Source organism: Oncorhynchus kisutch, linkage group LG12 (genome assembly GCF_002021735.2).
Source record: "Oncorhynchus kisutch isolate 150728-3 linkage group LG12, Okis_V2, whole genome shotgun sequence".
Taxonomy (NCBI): domain Eukaryota; kingdom Metazoa; phylum Chordata; class Actinopteri; order Salmoniformes; family Salmonidae; genus Oncorhynchus; species Oncorhynchus kisutch.
In genome coordinates, this window is record NC_034185.2 from 47,835,609 (window position 1) to 47,854,062 (window position 18,454).

General features: G+C 42.5%; 1 protein-coding gene across 24 annotated transcripts; it reads right to left on the reverse strand.

Moving 5' to 3' along the window:
• Window positions 1–606: 606 nt before the first annotated feature.
• Window positions 607–14,888, reverse strand: LOC109900351 (uncharacterized). Of its 24 annotated transcripts, none has more exons than XR_004211971.1 (5): window positions 14,624–14,887; window positions 3,197–4,017; window positions 2,620–2,895; window positions 2,087–2,143; window positions 607–1,266 (listed from the first exon to the last, which is right to left on the reverse strand). XR_004211971.1 is itself a non-coding variant. In XM_031837665.1 (5 exons), exons 1-5 carry the CDS (start codon window positions 14,694–14,696, stop codon window positions 1,212–1,214), a joined length of 549 nt encoding a protein of 182 aa, XP_031693525.1. In that variant the 5' UTR covers window positions 14,697–14,888; the 3' UTR covers window positions 607–1,211. The 24 variants fall into 24 exon arrangements, 21 of the variants coding, with proteins under 21 accessions (XP_031693525.1, XP_031693530.1, XP_031693523.1 ...); XR_004211970.1 differs by lacking the exon at window positions 14,624–14,887 and adding an exon at window positions 13,523–13,808; XR_004211972.1 differs by lacking the exon at window positions 14,624–14,887 and adding an exon at window positions 12,967–13,050 and having other exon boundaries at window positions 2,068–2,143.
• Window positions 14,889–18,454: the final 3,566 nt, after the last annotated feature.

Sequence of the window (18,454 nt, forward strand, 5' to 3'; positions counted from 1 at the left end):
AAAAAACGCTTGGTACAAAACTCTTTATCAGTTGGAATCAGTCAGACATTTACTGTATTTTAGAATAGTGACCTGTGAATTATATTATATTCATATTCCGTCTCAGTAACTACTCTGAAGTATACAAGTATAAAAATGAAATTTCTTCCAGTGCAAAGACACACTACCGTATCGGTAGAGTTTGTATTTTTCAGTTATATACAGCACTGTATGTGGGCTAATGTAGGTGGAGCATAAAATGCTGTAATAGGAGAGTCTGCAGGTGCGTGCTGGAGGGAGTGATTGTATTCTTAAGAGATGATGAGCTACATACTGTGTAGCTAGATAAAGACGAGCAGTAAACGGTCCATCATAATAAATTAAACTGTTGATTTCTTACTTTCAAACTGCATGAACACAGTTGATGTCAAAGCAAGATCTGAACTACACGTAATCACGTCTGCATTTTGCGAAAAGCAATAAGAATAAAATGGCACCAAAGATTGTTTTCTGGTCAAAATGCAAATCAAGATCAACCACTCAAAAATGTTTCAATAAAATCTACATGGTGAAAGGAAAAATAAACTTGTGGACTTTGTTTCCAACGTAGCCTAATAGCCATTGCCTCTAATGAGCAGGTGGCTTTATCTCACCAAACATCTGCTTTTTATGTACACAGCTGCTATCCACTGGCAAGCTAAACAATGACCAGCTATAAAACGATACAGGGGAGGCACCTACATTTAAACAACAGAACAGACAGAACTGAAAAGAAGCTTCTGACCAGCAAAGCATAGAAAACACACTAGTGAAATGTATTAAGAGGTTCCATTTATTTTAACCTATACATTGGGAAATTGGGCACTTGAAAATGGGATCACCCTACTAGTAACCCTAGGCATAGTTATTGAATTTGTCTTTATCAGTGATGTTCACCGAGGCCCCAATTCAACAAAAGACTGTGAGAATGACCAACAAAGGAAGTCGGAAATGATAACAGCACAACGGTTAAATGGGAATTTTCTCCAATAACTGTGCGTCCATTAAGTTTTCTAGACAAATATTTACAATAACTTTGTCTCCACATTCACTTTAGGATGTAACGCCTTCTCTTGGATGTGAATTATCTTGTCACCCTCTCATTAACTTCCTGTTCTCTCTCAACCTTCATGCAGTGTTAACATCCTCGCTGGCAGCCATGTGATGTAACTGGAGTGTATCTTAAACTAATGTCAGGTCAGGGTTGTCTCTAAGCAGATCCAGTTCTGGTATACCTCTTCGCTCCTCCTAGACAGGGAGAGGGGAAAAAGGTAGAGAGGGAAGGATTGAGAGGGACAAGGAAAGAGGAACAGAGAGGGGGGGGGACGAGAAGAGGTGTAGGAAAGCAAAAAAATAAGTAAAAGAAAAAGTATAATCTTTCATTATTAGATACGTTGTACCAGAGGAAGGAAACAAGACATGTCTGATGCTTTCTTGTCTATTCTCATTGTTCTGCAGTAGGTAACTCAACAGTCAACACATCTATGACCATTCCTAAATCTAGTGGGAGGAATCATGAAGCCAAACTTAAGTCCACAGACTTGTAAAATAGTGTTAAAAACATGGGAAGATTAATCATACTGAACAAGAATATAAATGCAACAATTTCAAAGATGTTACTGAGTAACAGTTCATATAAGGAAATCAGTCAATTAAAATAAATTAATTACTCATTGTGATTCTCCGGGCCTGGCTCCCGCGTGGGTGGGCCTGGCTTCCAAGTGGGTGGACCTATGCCCTCCCGGGCCCACCTATAGCTGCGCCCCTGCCCAGTCATGTGAAATCCATAGATTAGGGCCTAATGAATTTATGAATTTCTATGAACTGTAACTCAGTAAAATCTTTGAAATGGTTGCAAGTTGCATTTATATTTTTGTTGCACAATTGAATGCATTCAGCTGAAATGTGTTTTCCACATTTAACCCAAACTGAAGTGTGGAAGATAGGCCACTACATTTGACACTTCCTACCTTTTCCAAAAAAAACTGTCCTTGATCGTTAAAGGTTGTGCACAACATGTTTTGACATTGAAAAGGAGAATGACCTCACCCCTTTAAAAGATGAATACCTGCATGTGAGTGTCCGTTTCTCCTCTTCTTAAGATATATTGTAAGTCCAACAAGTCCTAAAGTAACCAAAATGCAGATTACTGCAATAAGACAATCACCATCTAAATTAAAAAGACGAAAACAATACTTTTATTAAAACATTGGGTTTCATTAAATGAGCTCTACCATACTTATTGCAGTCAGACTGCTGACACCCTGTGGAAGCCATAGAAATTGCATACAGGGAGCTAATTTTCAATATGGCCATTATCTTGCATTTCTAAGAGGATGGTCGGGGCGGCAGTGTAGCCTAGTGGTTAGAGCATTGGACTAGTAACCGAAAGGTTGCAAGTTCAAATCCCCGAGCTGACAAGGTACAAAATCTGTCGTTCTGCCCTTGAACAGGCAGTTAACCCACTGTTCCTAGGCCGTCATTGAAAATAAGAATTTGTTCTTAACTGACTTGCCTGGTTAAATAAAGGTAAAAATAAATAAATAAATATAGAAATTGGTATTGTCTGGATGTCTGCAATGTGACATTGCATATTTTTACCTTTCACCTTAGAGGGATCACTCTCTATACAGGAATGTGGAACAACAGCTGTCTCCTTGCTGACTGGGTTGGCAGCCTCACATCTGTAAGAGTCTCTGTTCTGTTCATCCACCTTGAGCGGTAGAGCGAGGGTGATGTTGTGGTCAGGGCTGCTGGTCTGGTTGAGTATCTCCCCTCCTTTGTACCAGGACAGGGTCACCTCTCTCCCGTTCTCCACAGAACACACCATGCTACAGATGTTATCATGGACCGTCACCTGAGGTTTGGACAGAACATCTGGAAGACAAATCATTTTAAAAAATTGAATTAGTGAAATGGTACTTATCTTTAAGTTGGGAAAGATCAGTTGCTACATACATTTTTGGATTTATAATATAATGATATAATATGATATGTACCTATTGATTATTGAAGAATATAACTTAGAAATGTCTCATGAGCTTAGTCCCCGATTTACAGTAGATATTACAGCGAAAACATACCATGCGATTGTTTGAGGACGGTGCCCAACATCAAAATATTTTTTGACTGGCACAGGTTTCATACATTCACAAATAACGATTAAATATTCACTTACTTTTTGAAAATCTTCCTCTGATTTGTCATTCAAAGGGTCCCAGCTATAACATGTAGTATTGTTTTGTTAGATAAAATCCTTCTTTATATCCCAAAAAGTCAGTTTAGATGGCACCATTGATTTCAGTAACCCACTCATTCAACTTGCAGAGAAAGGAATCCAAAAATCTACCCCTAAATGTTGTTTCAACATGTCAAAATACGTTTCTCTTTACTCCTCAGATATCCTAAAATGGAATCAAAGTATAATATTTATTTCAGAACGAAGAATGTTCAATAGGAAACCGATTTTAGCAGGTGCGTAATGTCTTCATGGCGCGCGCAAACACATATTTCCAAGACTGTGTCCCTGTACTAAAACTGATATTTCTTATTCATGTTTGAGGTTACAAGCCTGAAACCTTGAACACAGACTGCTGACACCCTGTGGAAGCCATAGAAATTGCATACAGGGAGCTAATTTTCAATATGTCCATTATCTTGCATTTCTAAGAGGATGGTCTCTCAAAAAAAGAAATGCCTCTTAGGATTTTCTCCTACCATATCTATTGTTTTATATTCTCCTACATTATTTTAACATTTCTACAAACTTCAAAGTGTTTTCTTTCCAAGTGTACCAATTATATGCATATCCTGGCTTCAGGGCCTGAGCTACAGGTAGTTTACTTTGGGCATGTCATTCAGACAGGAAGTGGAGAAAGCCCTAAGAAGAAAGTAAACTTCCAGACTTCAACACCTTCCCTGGAAAAGAGAGAGACTTTTCCACAATGCTTTTCACCTGCCAAGTCTCAGGTTGGGCTGAATGCTGGGCTGCACAGCATACTGGGGAGAGAAAGAGAGACTTAATATCAATGCATTGACTTAAATACCATAGTTATTCTCTAAAAACATAGCAATGTAGCAAATTACAGATTCTCGATTTCTTGAGAAAATGTGTTCAAACTGAATTCACTTTTTCTAAACAATTAACATGTAGCCCCAAACTGAAACACGTCGGCCAAAATGACACATTTCAAATGCATTATGACTAAAAACATTAAACACGACACAAAATCAACTACCTCCATCAAAACATATAACTTGTTATTTGAAAAGTTATTTCAAATGGCCCAATAAATACAAACTACATCTATCAACATACCCTAACATGATTAACCCGCTTTAATATTTCTGTGCAGATTCTTGATACTTAGAATTTATATTGCAAGTCAAATCACAATTGCAACATCTGGTATTTTTTTTGTTTATATCATGCAGCCCTAGTTACAGAAGCCACCTTTTTTCCCTAATACTTACCCGAGAAGCCTGAACTGTCAGAGCCTCGTGAGGCCTGAACTGTCAGAGCCACATGTAGGGAACCAGAACCTGCTGCAACTTGGCTAGGCACACTGACACACTGCAGCCCAATTTCATAAACCCCATGGTTTCAAAAATAATACTTAAATAATACTCTGCCTAAAATGTCAGAACCTCAAGTCCAAAACAGCAGAACACCTGTTGTGACTTGGTAAAATGCACAAGTGCGCTGCATAGCATCGACCAGAGTCGATGAACCACTGCAGCCCAAGGCTCAAACCCATAGGTAACCTACAGTAACCTGGAAACTGTGTACTCGCATGCAGCCACGGCAGCCCAAGGCTAAAATCGACAGAAAGCTGAGGTAACCCTGATACTGCTCACTTTAAGTGCTGCCGCAGCCCAAGGCTCAAGCTCACAGAGATCTATGGTAACCCGGATTAATGCACAACCTGCATGCTGAATAATATCCACACCCGGACCCAGCCATAAGGATACTATGAGCAACACTGGAAGCAGTTACATTCAAGTGATAAAGCCTCACTAAGGTATGTGGGGAATCCCAATTCGCTGCAGCACAGTTATTGCCAATCGTCATGCCACTGAACAATGGCCAAGAACCTTTCACACCCATATGAAGGAGGTGAGAAAGGGAATAATTTGAAAGACATAGGCATAATCTTGGGAGTCACCAGGTGCAACCTCAAACAGGAAGGTTGTACTGATAGCGTGTGAAGATCCCGAAATCACTTGGCCGACACCAAGGCCATGAGCAGGACAGTCTTGTAGGAAAGACCTTCAGATCCACATACTCCAATAAGGCTCAGAGAGCATCAAGGACCAAAGCCAGGTCCCTGTTCGGTTCCATAGGCTTAAACACAGGTCTGAGCTGACGCATGCCTTTCAGGAACTTCACTGCCAGCGGATGAGACCCCATGGTAGAGCCATCAATCCCTACATGAGACGCTGAGATGGCTGCCATATAAACCTTCAATGTGGAAAAAGAAAGGACCTGCTCAAAAATCTCTTGCAAGAACATCAAAATGTCCACCAAGGAGTTCTGAAAAGGAGAAACTCACTCCTTAGAGATATCTTGGAAGATACGTCGCCCTGGGTGAAGGTAAATGCACACTGCTCCATAAGAACAGAACGTGCCAGGTTTAGAAGAGAGAGAGACCGCAACCCTCGCCCCCGTTCCCCCTGCCTGTTGATATACGCCACCGCCGTCCTGACCTTACCAACACATGATGGCCCTCCAACATCGGAAGGAAATGCCTCAGCGCTAGCAAAACTGTCAGTAACTCTAAGTAAATGAAATGCTGCACCATTTGCGCTTTTGACCAAATCCTTCTTTCCGAAATTCCTCTTAGCCCACACACCACGCTCCCTATCCCAGTAAGGATGCTTCTGTCATGATCACTCTGCAGGACACTACCTGGCCCATGAGAACCCCACCTCCATATTGTTATTCAACTCTTGCAACAAATCGATATGATACATCTGCAGCATTGTGACCACATTCAACGACCGGCCTGCCATACCCGCAGCCTGGTATCCTTTGTTCAGTTAAGCCTCCAAGAACCGGCACTGTTTATTCAGAAGCACTCCGATAGGATTCACCCCCCTTGTTAACCTCTGGAGCTAAGTAACTCACCAGCTTTCCATCCATCGGTGGTGTGTAAACAAGCCCCACCTCCTCCATACCCTCTACATTCATGAACTCGCCATGACCCTCTTTCTGCCAGGCTGGTGCTACCAGGTTATCTCAGGACGCTTTTAACTCATCGGAAAAATCTTTAAACATGGGTAAGCAACGCTTCACCGCTGCAGGGACAGGAGGTAAATACCTTCCCCCAATTCTGGAGGAACTGGACAAGATGGCCCATCCACCCCAAGGTGATCTGCTGCCCTATGACACGTCTCCATTAAAGGCGCATTAACCACCAATGGTTCACTCTCCCCCGCAAAATCCGAAGCCGGGGCTTTAGGACTGATGTCATCCGATTCACACTCTGAAAATCCTCCAGAGCCAACCAGGGATAGCATATCATCCCGGAATCCATACTCTAAACACTGTCAGAGAAATCGTCTCGGCTCTCCTCCGGCCTCATACCAACCCATTCCAAAAGTATTTTCACCAGCAGCCCCAATCTCTCTCACAAAGTCAGCCAGACACTGGAATGGAAGTTGAACGCAGCCGGAGACAATTGTCACACAAACTGGTATGAGCCAAAGCCTCCTGAGTGTGTTTTTACCCCAGGCAAACAGGACAGCACTCATGAGTAGCTTTCATTTTCATTGTGAAACCACATGCCCTCAGGTATGGCCGGAGGTTCAAACTCGGCTGGTTAGCCTTTGAGAACTTACTCTTACAACTGGCCATCTTTCTCAAGCAAGGAAGCACTAGCTACACAAGCAGAGCTGAAAGAAGTGGGTTTTTAGTAAACACAAATCCTTCCCAAGCAGGGAAGCAATAGCTATACAAGCAGAACAGAAAATAGTTTAATTTTAGCAAACACAAAAACCGATACCAAGACCCAAAACCTAAGTCAGAGCTGAATTTCCTAGTCTTAGTGTGCTTTAAAAGTTTGTAAATTGATTGACACATTCTTCCTTCAAGCGAGATGAAGAGCGATGAATTGAAGATATGAATGCGAGCCCCTGTACTATAACCAGGAAGGCGGGGATTCTGAGGGTGGGCTCTGCTTCCATATATATATATATTTATTTTTTTCACCTTTATTTAACCAGGTAGGCTAGTTGAGAACAAGTTCTCATTTGCAACTGCGACCTGGCCAAGATAAAGCATAGCAGTGTGAGCATACAACAAAGAGTTACACATGGAGTAAACAATTAACAAGTCAATAACACAGTAGAAAACAAAGGGGGGGTCTATATACAATGTGTGCAAAAGGCATGAGGTAGGCAAATAATTACAATTTTGCAGATTAACACTGGAGTGATAAAAGATCAGATGGTCATGTACTGGTAGAGATATTGGTGTGCAGAAGAGCAGAAAAGTAAATAAATAAAAACAGTATGGGGATGAGGTAGGTGAAAAGGGTGGGCTATTTACCAATAGACTATGTACAGCTGCAGCGATCGGTTAGCTGCTCAGATAGCTGATGTTTGAAGTTGGTGAGGGAGATAAAAGTCTCCAACTTCAGCGATTTTTGCAATTCGTTCCAGTCACAGGCAGCAGAGTACTGGAACGAAAGGCGGCCAAATGAGGTGTTGGCTTTAGGGATGATCAGTGAGATACACCTGCTGGAGCGCGTGCTACGGATGGGTGTTGCCATCGTGACCAGTGAGCTGAGATAAGGCGGAGCTTTACCTAGCATAGACTTGTAGATGACCTGGAGCCAGTGGGTCTGGCGACGAATATGTAGCGAGGGCCAGCCGACTAGAGCATACAAGTCGCAGTGGTGGGTGGTATAAGGTGCTTTAGTGACAAAACGGATGGCACTGTGATAGACTGCATCCAGTTTGCTGAGTAGAGTGTTGGAAGCCATTTTGTAGATGACATCGCCGAAGTCGAGGATCGGTAGGATAGTCAGTTTTACTAGGGTAAGCTTGGCGGCTTGAGTGAAGGAGGCTTTGTTGCGGAATAGAAAGCCGACTCTTGATTTGATTTTCGATTGGAGATGTTTGATATGAGTCTGGAAGGAGAGTTTGCAGTCTAGCCAGACACCTAGGTACTTATAGACGTCCACATATTCTAGGTCGGAACCATCCAGGGTGGTGATGCTAGTCGGGCATGCAGGTGCAGGCAGCGACCGGTTGAAAAGCATGCATTTGGTTTTACTAGCGTTTAAGAGCAGTTGGAGGCCACGGAAGGAGTGTTGTATGGCATTGAAGCTTGTTTGGAGGTTAGATAGCACAGTGTCCAAAGACGGGCCGAAAGTATATAGAATGGTGTCGTCTGCGTAGAGGTGGATCAGGGAATCGCCCGCAGCAAGAGCAACATCATTGATATACACAGAGAAAAGAGTCGGCCCGAGAATTGAACCCTGTGGCACCCCCATAGAGACTGCCAGAGGACCAGACAGCATGCCCTCCGATTTGACACACTGAACTCTGTCTGCAAAGTAATTGGTGAACCAGGCAAGGCAGTCATCCGAAAAACCGAGGCTACTGAGTCTGCCGATAAGAATATGGTGATTGACAGAGTCGAAAGCCTTGGCAAGGTCGATGAAGACGGCTGCACAGTACTGTCTTTTATCGATGGCGGTTATGATGTCGTTTAGTACCTTGAGTGTGGCTGAGGTGCACCCATGACCGGCTCGGAAACCAGATTGCACAGCGGAGAAGGTACGGTGGGATTCGAGATGGTCAGTGACCTGTTTGTTGACTTGGCTTTCGAAGACCTTAGATAGGCAGGGCAGGATGGATATAGGTCTGTAACAGTTTGGGTCCAGGGTGTCTCCCCCTTTGAAGAGGGGGATGACTGCGGCAGCTTTCCAATCCTTGGGGATCTCAGACGAGATGAAAGAGAGGTTGAACAGGCTGGTAATAGGGGTTGCGACAATGGTGGCAGATAGTTTCAGAAATAGAGGGTCCAGATTGTCAAGCCCAGCTGATTTGTACGGGTCCAGGTTTTGCAGCTCTTTCAGAACATCTGCTATCTGGATTTGGGTAAAGGAGAACCTGGAGAGGCTTGGGCGAGGAGCTGCGGGGGGGGCGGAGCTGTTGGCCGAGGTTGAAGTAGCCAGGCGGAAGGCATGGCCAGCCGTTGAGAAATGCTTATTGAAGTTTTCGATAATCATGGATTTATCAGTGGTGACCGTGTTACCTAGCCTCAGTGCAGTGGGCAGCTGGGAGGAGGTGCTCTTGTTCTCCATGGACTTCACAGTGTCCCAGAACTTTTTGGAGTTGGAGCTACAGGATGCAAACTTCTGCCTGAAGAAGCTGGCCTTAGCTTTCCTGACTGACTGCGTGTATTGGTTCCGGACTTCCCTGAACAGTTGCATATCACGGGGACTATTCGATGCTATTGCAGTCCGCCACAGGATGTTTTTGTGCTGGTCGAGGGCAGTCAGGTCTGGGGTGAACCAAGGGCTGTATCTGTTCTTAGTTCTGCATTTTTTGAACGGAGCATGCTTATCTAAAATGGTGAGGAAGTTACTTTTAAAGAATGACCAGGCATCCTCAACTGACGGCATGAGGTCAATGTCCTTCCAGGATACCCGGGCCAGGTCGATTAGAAAGGCCTGCTCACAGAAGTGTTTTAGGGAGCGTTTGACAGTGATGAGGGGTGGTCGTTTGACTGCGGCTCCGTAGCGGATACAGGCAATGAGGCAGTGATCGCTGAGATCCTGGTTGAAGACAGCGGAGGTGTATTTGGAGGGCCAGTTGGTCAGGATGACGTCTATGAGGGTGCCCTTGTTTACAGAGTTAGGGTTGTACCTGGTGGGTTCCTTGATGATTTGTGTGAGATTGAGGGCATCTAGCTTAGATTGTAGGACTGGCGGGGTGTTAAGCATATCCCAGTTTAGGTCACCTAACAGAACAAACTCTGAAGCTAGATGGGGGGCGATCAATTCACAAATGGTGTCCAGGGCACAGCTGGGAGCTGAGGGGGGTCGGTAGCAGGCGGCAACCGTGAGAGACTTATTTCTGGAGAGAGTAATTTTCAAAATTAGTAGTTCGAACTGTTTGGGTATGGACCTGGAAAGTATAACATTACTTTGCAGGCTAACTCCTCCCCCTTTGGCAGTTCTATCTTGACGGAAGATGTTATAGTTGGGTATGGAAATCTCTGAATTTTTGGTGGCCTTCCTGAGCCAGGATTCAGACACAGCAAGGACATCAGGGTTAGCAGAGTGTGCTAAAGCAGTGAGTAAGACAAACTTAGGGAGGAGGCTTCTGATGTTGACATGCATGAAACCAAGGCTTTTTCGAACACAGAAGTCAACAAATGAGGGTGCCTGGGGACATGCAGGGCCTGGGTTTACCTCCACATCACCCGCGGAACAGAGAAGGAGTAGTATGAGGGTGCGGCTAAAGGCTATCAAAACTGGTCGCCTAGAGCGTTGGGGACAGAGAATAAGAGGAGCAGGTTTCTGGGCATGGTAGAATATATTCAGGGCATAATGCGCAGACAGGGGTATGGTGGGGTGCGGGTACAGCGGAGGTAAGCCCAGGCACTGGGTGATGATGAGAGAGGTTGTATCTCTGGACATGCTGGTAGTAATGGGTGAGGTCACCGCATGTGTGGGAGGTGGGACAAAGGAGTTATCAGGGGTATGAAGAGTGGAACTAGGGGCTCCATTGTGAACTAAAACAATGATAACTAACCTGAACAACAGTATACAAGGCATATTGACATTTGAGAGAGACATACAGCGAGGCATACAGTAATCACAGGTGTTGAATTGGGAAAGCTAGCTAAAACAGTAGGTGAGACAACAGCTAATCAGCTAGCACAACAACAGCAGGTAAAATGGCGTAGACTAGGCAACGGGGCCAACAGATAAAACAAGCAAGCAGAATGGAGTACCGTGATTTATGGACAGTCCAGCGTGCATCAGCTATGTAGCCAAGAGATGTCCAGGGGGCAGCGGTGGATGGGGAAGGGAAGCTGGACTGGCGAGTGTTATCCAGGTTAAAAAAAACGAACAATGACTAAATAGCTTGTAGCTAGTTAGCTGGTTAGCTTCTGGAGGTTCTTGAGTGTGTTCTAAAAATTTTTTAAAAATAATAGCGATTCCGTATCACATTGGGTGAGGCAGGTTTCCGGAAGGTATAAACAAATTAAAAGTCAAAAGAGATAGAAAGTAAATATGGGTCCGGTGAGCGTTTGGGACGCGGCGATTCAGGCGGTTAGCAGGCCTGTGCTAACAAGCTAACAGTTTGTAGGCCCGGGCTAGACAAGGTAGCAGTTAGCGGACCGGAGCTGGACAAGCTAGCAGTTAGCAGGCCGAATTAGCAAGCAGGGAGATAGCGAGGGCTAGAGAGTTAGCCTTTGGGGGACGTCGCGATGGGGTGAGTCTGTTTATTCCTCTTCATGCGGTGACATCGATAGACCGGTCGTGGGCCCGGGTATTGTAGCTCAGGAGTATGCTACGGTGGTAGCGCAGGCCGGGCTAGCTTCAAGCTAAGTGGGTGGAAACGCTAGCCAGGGGTAATCATCCGGGGTTGCGGTTTAGCTAGATAGCTAGTTGTGAAGATCCAGCGTATTTGGAAGCCTAGGTTTAGCAAAATGTTTTTAAAGGGATAGCTATGTAAAAAACGAAAAATATGTAAAAAACGAAAAATAAACTAAATATAAACAAAATATACAGGGACACGACAGGACGACTTACTGCTACGCCATCTTGGGCGTAGCAGTTGGGCGTGATTTCAGGTGAATATGATTGGTTGTTAACTACCCATAGTATGTTATACCAAGTGACCGACTGAAAGGGAAAGATAGAAAGATAGAAAATATGTAAAAATTATAATGGATCTATATATTTTAAAACATCTGACCTTTTTCTGGGCCGCAAATAGCTTTTGACTAACAAATCGGTCAGAAATAGTATTTTCATTTTGCCTTTTCGTTCTACTTGGTTCACCTAAAAGAGCCGGTTCCGAACAGCCCTTTGTTCAGTAGTCATAATTGTGTTAAATAGACATGGGAGGGGGCCTCAGACTGGCCTCTGCCTGTGGCCTCCAAATCACCAAGTCCGCCCTACCCACACACACCACCACCGTAGTCGGGACTGCTGTACAATTGTAACACCTGAATCTTCTTAGGCCTGTCTGAAACGCATCGATCTAGAATTCTTACATTGACAACACATGCCTTGATCTTGAAATATTGATGACTATTCAGAGAGTAAGATAAGCCATATTCAGGTAAGCCTTCCCTGAGCTACCAAAATATTTCAGTGCAGTAGGAACGTATATATTGCATTTATTACAAACCTACTGCAATACAACATCCAAAAGAACACATTTAAACAGAACCCAAACCAGCTGCGCGCGTGCGCCATCGTGCGCACATTTATTTATTTTGTCACCCAAACACCAAACGCGATCACAACACGCACGTTAAAATATCAAAACAAACTCTGAACCAATTACATTGATTTGGGGACAGGTCGAAAAGCATTAAACATTTATGGCAATTTAGCTAGTTAGCTTGCACATGCTAGCTAATTTGTCCTATTTAGCTAGCTTGCTGTTGCTAGCTAATTTGTCCTGGGATATAAACATTGAGTTGTTATTTTACCTGAAATGGACAAGGTCCTCTACTCCGGCAATTAATCCACACATAAAACGGCCAACCAAATCGTTTCTAGTTATCTCTCCTCCTTCCAGGCTTTATCATCTTTGAACTTATATGTTGATTGGCATCTACACTTTCATAGTATTACCACGACAACCGGCAAAACAGTTTTTCTTTCAATCACCCACGTGGGTATAACCAATGAGGAGATGGGAGAGGCAGGACTTGCAGCGCGATATGCGTCAGAAATAGAAAATACTTACATTTTAGCCCTTGGCATCGCAGACGCTCGTTGGCGCGTGCGAGCAGTGTGGGTGCAATAATTAAATAACATGGATTTCTAAATTTATTGTGCGACACTCGCGCAGGCGATGTGTCCGGGCTGGTCAACATGTTAGGCCCCGTTTACATCGTGACGTATTTAACGACACCATAAGTCATCTTCATGCAATCTCGTTCCGCTACTGGACAGAGCTCAGGGAGATTTCACAAAACGCAAGACAAACTATCGGAGAGCCTAGTCTCTCGTCAGGGATTTTAATTGTTTTGGAAGATTGCAAAATATGACCTTTTCATTCAAGACCGTAGAAACATATTGTTTCAGTTCATAATAAAACATGTTTGGGTGAGTTACTTTTTCATCAACTTGTTTCTATAACATTCTATCAAGTCATCCTAGCTTACAAGGCAGCTACCTAGCTAGCTAAAGCTACGCTATACTGTAGCTAGAGACCTGTTTTTCATTATCATTAAAAACAAACATCATTACCGTTACAATAAACTAAAACGGGAGGTAACAGTCATACAAATAGTACTCACTTATAGGATTGGGTAATTATTTGCAAGTTGATAGCTATCCCATAAACCCATCGTGGAAAGCCACATATTTTTATCTTCTGTGGTTTGGTATTTTCCTGTTCTTCGACGGACTCTGGACGGACTGAAGAAGACGCATAGTTTGGATAAATTCAAAGTATGCAGTGTCCGTCTAGCAACGGAACCAGAAGGGGGCATTGCATTTCCTCTCCACTGTAGATGGCCCCCATTCAAATGAATGACATCCGGCGCAATGTAATGGAGTGCTTACGGTTGAATCCTATAAATTAAAATGGCCAATTTAGCTCGAAGCAATTAGTTTAATTTCTCAGAGATCAAATTATGTTTCAACACATTTTTTTTAACAGGAATGATTATCTGTTTCTAACTACCGAAATGCTTTCAGATCAATCTGAGATTGTGGGTGTCATGGCTTGCTGAAATGACAAGGAATGACCCAATAGATAAACAGAAGGTGAACTGCCTGAAGGCCCCAAAAACAGAATCAGGCCAGCTATTGTGTACATTTACAATGAAGGTTACTGAATGTTAAAATCCATTGTGAGAGAAAATGGTAGTAATAGAGTCAAGACAAAACAACACAGTTCAAAAGGAAATAAAAACTTCCAGAACAGCAGGGTGAAAATAACTTAAAATTGTAGAATATATAATATATAAATTATATATCTTTCCAACACTATAGGGGGAGTAAAGAACACTATATTTGAACGTTATCCAGCATTCTGCAGCTACCATGTCCCTTTCTATGACTGTTGCATGTCCCTTTCTATGACTGTGGTGTGGTCATTTTATTTACATTATGATCAGAAGCATAGCTGATAGCAATGTGTTTTATAGAATACAGGCCTACACAGAAGACTTCTGTACATCACTGTTCTATCTGCAAGATTCTTTGAATAAGCCCCTGACATTAAAGCCTCTGTCTCATAACAACACGCACAAATGGAGAGAGAGTGTGGGACTCTTGTGGTTGCTCAATTAAGACTACAAATATACATGTATCAAAATGCGAGATAGTATAGTCGGTGTGTATGTGTGTGCATGCAAGATTGCATGCTGTGTAGAAATGAGCTTCTTTCTCACCATAGCATGTGGTTATCGCTTCTCTGTCTGTTCTCTTTGTAGTCAGTAGCCTATATGGGTCAGTCACTCTCATTCTCACTTGCTTATAGGAGCGATGTGGTACCTTCCTCCAGCACTGTACAGCTTCTCTTACGCAATACAGCTCAAGCCACAAACCATGCTCTCAATCTCCTTTACCCCCATTCCTCATTTCTATTTTAGGTCTGGATGTGACCTTCTCAGACTTTAAGAGTCGTAGGTCACAGTGTATTTTCACCTCCATCTTGGTTTTTCTGTGGCTTTATCACACTAGGTTTAACTGTAGCTAACCTCACCTGATAAAGCATCCCTCTGTTCTCTGTCAAAGGAGAATATAATAATACATGTATGCAAAGTCGGGCGGCAGGTAGATTATTGGTTAGTGTTGCGCCAGTAACTAAAAGGTTGCTAGATCGAATCCCCGAGCTGACAACGTATAAAGCTGTTGTTCTGCCCCAGAACAAGGGAGCTAGGCTGTCATTGTAAATAACAATTTGTTCTTAGCTGACTTGCCTAGTTAAATGAAGGTAAAAAAGGCAATGTGGACTGTGTCACTACAGGAATATTGTATGCACAATATGGTTGACATTTTACTAATAGTTTCTTATATAGAATTTATTATCTTGCTGACTTGGGTTAGCAGAGCACACCATATTGGATCAATAAAAAGCCTTAGCTATACCATACCAAAGTGTTTTATGTGTTGCCTGAATTGGAAAGTGTTAGTGAGGTGTGGTTGACATGAGAGATTTGTTAGTGAGGTGTGGTTGGCATGAGAGATGTTAGAGATGTGTTAAGGCTACAAATATTATTCTACTTGCTGTGAAATAAACAACAACAAGCTCAACAATAGCATCTTAATTGAAACATTCACTGCAAGAGCATTTGCTCATAAGCCCAGTTTAAGATAGAAGGGGTGTGATGAATTATGTTTATTTCTGTTTGTAGAGATATATAATGAAGGTCTCGGTTTCTAAGCAGAAATCAGATAGGATGTGGTGGGGCTGCAGAGAAAACAAAATGGGGGTGCAGAGTAGACACCATCACTGACTGATATCATCAACAACACGTGCCAAGGTGACAAACACCAAAAACATGTTCGAACTAGATTCATTGAAAGTGTTTAAATGTGGGATTCACAGTAGGCATTCTTCCAAATAGTAGTTTTGAGTTTAGTATTCCTTTCAATAAAATAGAATTTGAAAGAATGACATATTATGAGGATATACAGTGCATTCAGAAAGTATTCAGACCCCATGACTTTTTCCACATGTTGTTACGTTACAGCCTTATTCTAAAATAGATTCGATTTCTCCCTCATCAATCTACACACAATACCCCATAATGACAAAGCCAAAACAGGTTTTAATTTTTAATGAAATATAATATTTACCTAACCGGCAAAGAGTTTGAATACTTATGTATTCTGTGGGAATTATGTAAGGAAAGGGGTATACATAAATATTCAAACTCTTTGTTATGAGACTCGAAATTGAGCTCAGGTATAGCATGTGATATTTCAGTTTTTTTGCAAACATTTCTAAATACTTGTTTTTTCTTTGTCATTGTGGGGTATTGTGTGTAGATTGATGATGGAAAACATTTATTTAATCAATTTTAGAATAAGAATGTTAAAGTAACAAGATGTGGAAAAAGGAAAGGGGTCTGAATACTTTCCAAATGCACTGTACAGTAAAGGGACAATCTAAAATATTTACAGCTGTTCTCATTCTCATTTAAATTATTGATAGAATTAATGATAATATAACTTATGAATACCTCACAATATCTTTGTAAACCAACAATGTTTAGCCTCATAATGTTTAATGTACAGTGCCTTGCGAAAGTATTCGGCCCCCTTGAACTTTGCGACCTTTTGCCACATTTCAGGCTTCAAACATAAAGATATAAAACTGTATTTTTTTGTGAAGAATCAACAACAAGTGGGACACAATCATGAAGTGGAACAACATTTATTGGATATTTCAAACTTTTTTAACAAATCAAAAACTGAAAAATTGGGCGTGCAAAATTATTCAGCCCCCTTAAGTTAACACTTTGTAGCGCCACCTTTTGCTGCGATTACAGCTGTAAGTCGCTTGGGGTATGTCTCTATCAGTTTTGCACATCGAGAGACTGAATTTTTTCCCCATTCCTCCTTGCAAAACAGCTCGAGCTCAGTGAGGTTGGATGGAGAGCATTTGTGAACAGCAGTTTTCAGTTCTTTCCACAGATTCTCGATTGGATTCAGGTCTGGACTTTGACTTGGCCATTCTAACACCTGGATACGTTTATTTTTGAACCATTCCATTGTAGATTTTGCTTTATGTTTTGGATCATTCTCTTGTTGGAAGACAAATCTCCGTCCCAGTCTCAGGTCTTTTGCAGACTCCATCAGGTTTTCTTCCAGAATGGCCCTGTATTTGGCTCCATCCATCTTCCCATCAATTTTAACCATCTTCCCTGTCCCTGCTGAAGAAAAGCAGGCCCAAACCATGATGCTGCCACCACCATGTTTGACAGTGGGGATAGGGTGTTCAGGGTGATGAGCTGTGTTGCTTTTACGCCAAACATAACGTTTTGCATTGTTGCCAAAAAGTTCAATTTTGGTTTCATCTGACCAGAGCACCTTCTTCCACATGTTTGGTGTGTCTCCCAGGTGGCTTGTGGCAAACTTTAAACAACACTTTTTATGGATATCTTTAAGAAATGGCTTTCTTCTTGCCACTCTTCCATAAAGGCCAGATTTGTGCAATATACGACTGATTGTTGTCCTATGGACAGAGTCTCCCCCCTCAGCTGTAGATCTCTGCAGTTCATCCAGAGTGATCATGGGCCTCTTGGCTGCATCTCTGATCAGTCTTCTCCTTGTATGAGCTGAAAGTTTAGAGGGACGGCCAGGTCTTGGTAGATTTGCAGTGGTCTGATACTCCTTCCATTTCAATATTATCACTTGCACAGTGCTCCTTGGGATGTTTAAAGCTTGGGAAATCTTTTTGTATCCAAATCCGGCTTTAAACTTCTTCACAACAGTATCTCGGACCTGCCTGGTGTGTTCCTTGTTCTTCATGATGCTCTCTGCGCTTTTAACGGACCTCTGAGACTATCACAGTGCAGGTGCATTTATACGGAGACTTGATTACACACAGGTGGATTGTATTTATCATCATTAGTCATTTAGGTCAACATTGGATCATTCAGAGATCCTCACTGAACTTCTGGAGAGAGTTTGCTGCACTGAAAGTAAAGGGGCTGAATAATTTTGCACGCCCAATTTTTCTGTTTTTGATTTGTTAAAAAGGTTTGAAATATCCAATAAATGTCGTTCCACTTCATGATTGTGTCCCACTTGTTGTTGATTCTTCACAAAAAAATACAGTTTTATATCTTTATGTTTGAAGCCTGAAATGTGGCAAAAGGTCGCAAAGTTCAAGGGGGCCGAATACTTTCGCAAGGCACTGTATGTTTAAAACTTTAATTATGATCTCATGGACTCATTATATCCATAGCTCCATCTATAAATTTAAGAGCTACCCAGCTGATGGAGCTGCTGTTTGCCTGAAAAACATGTGCTCTCTAGATCCCAGGCACCTTCATTTGTTGACTTCTGTGATCGAAAAAGCCTTTGTTTCATGCATGTCAACATCCGAAGTCTCCTCCCTAAGTTTGTTTTACTAACTGCTTTAGCACAGCCTGCCAACCCTGATGTCCTTGCCGTGTCTGAATCCTGGCTTAGGAAGGCCACCAAAAATTCTGAGATTTCCATACCCAACTATAACACTTTCCATCAAGATAGAACTGCCAAAGGGGGAG

Excerpts from the sequence above, each read along its gene's own strand:
- LOC109900351 (XM_031837663.1), bottom strand. The coding sequence starts at position 13,096 with ATGTTGACCAGCCCGGACACATCGCCTGCGCGAGTGTCGCACAATAAA. Across the intron at positions 2,876-3,973 it reads CCCAACCTGAGACTTGGCAG|GTGACGGTCCATGATAACAT; the intron begins GTGAAAAGCATT and ends TCCAAACCTCAG. Across the intron at positions 2,189-2,619 it reads TGATCCCTCTAAGGTGAAAG|ATGGTGATTGTCTTATTGCA; the intron begins GTAAAAATATGC and ends TTTTTAATTTAG.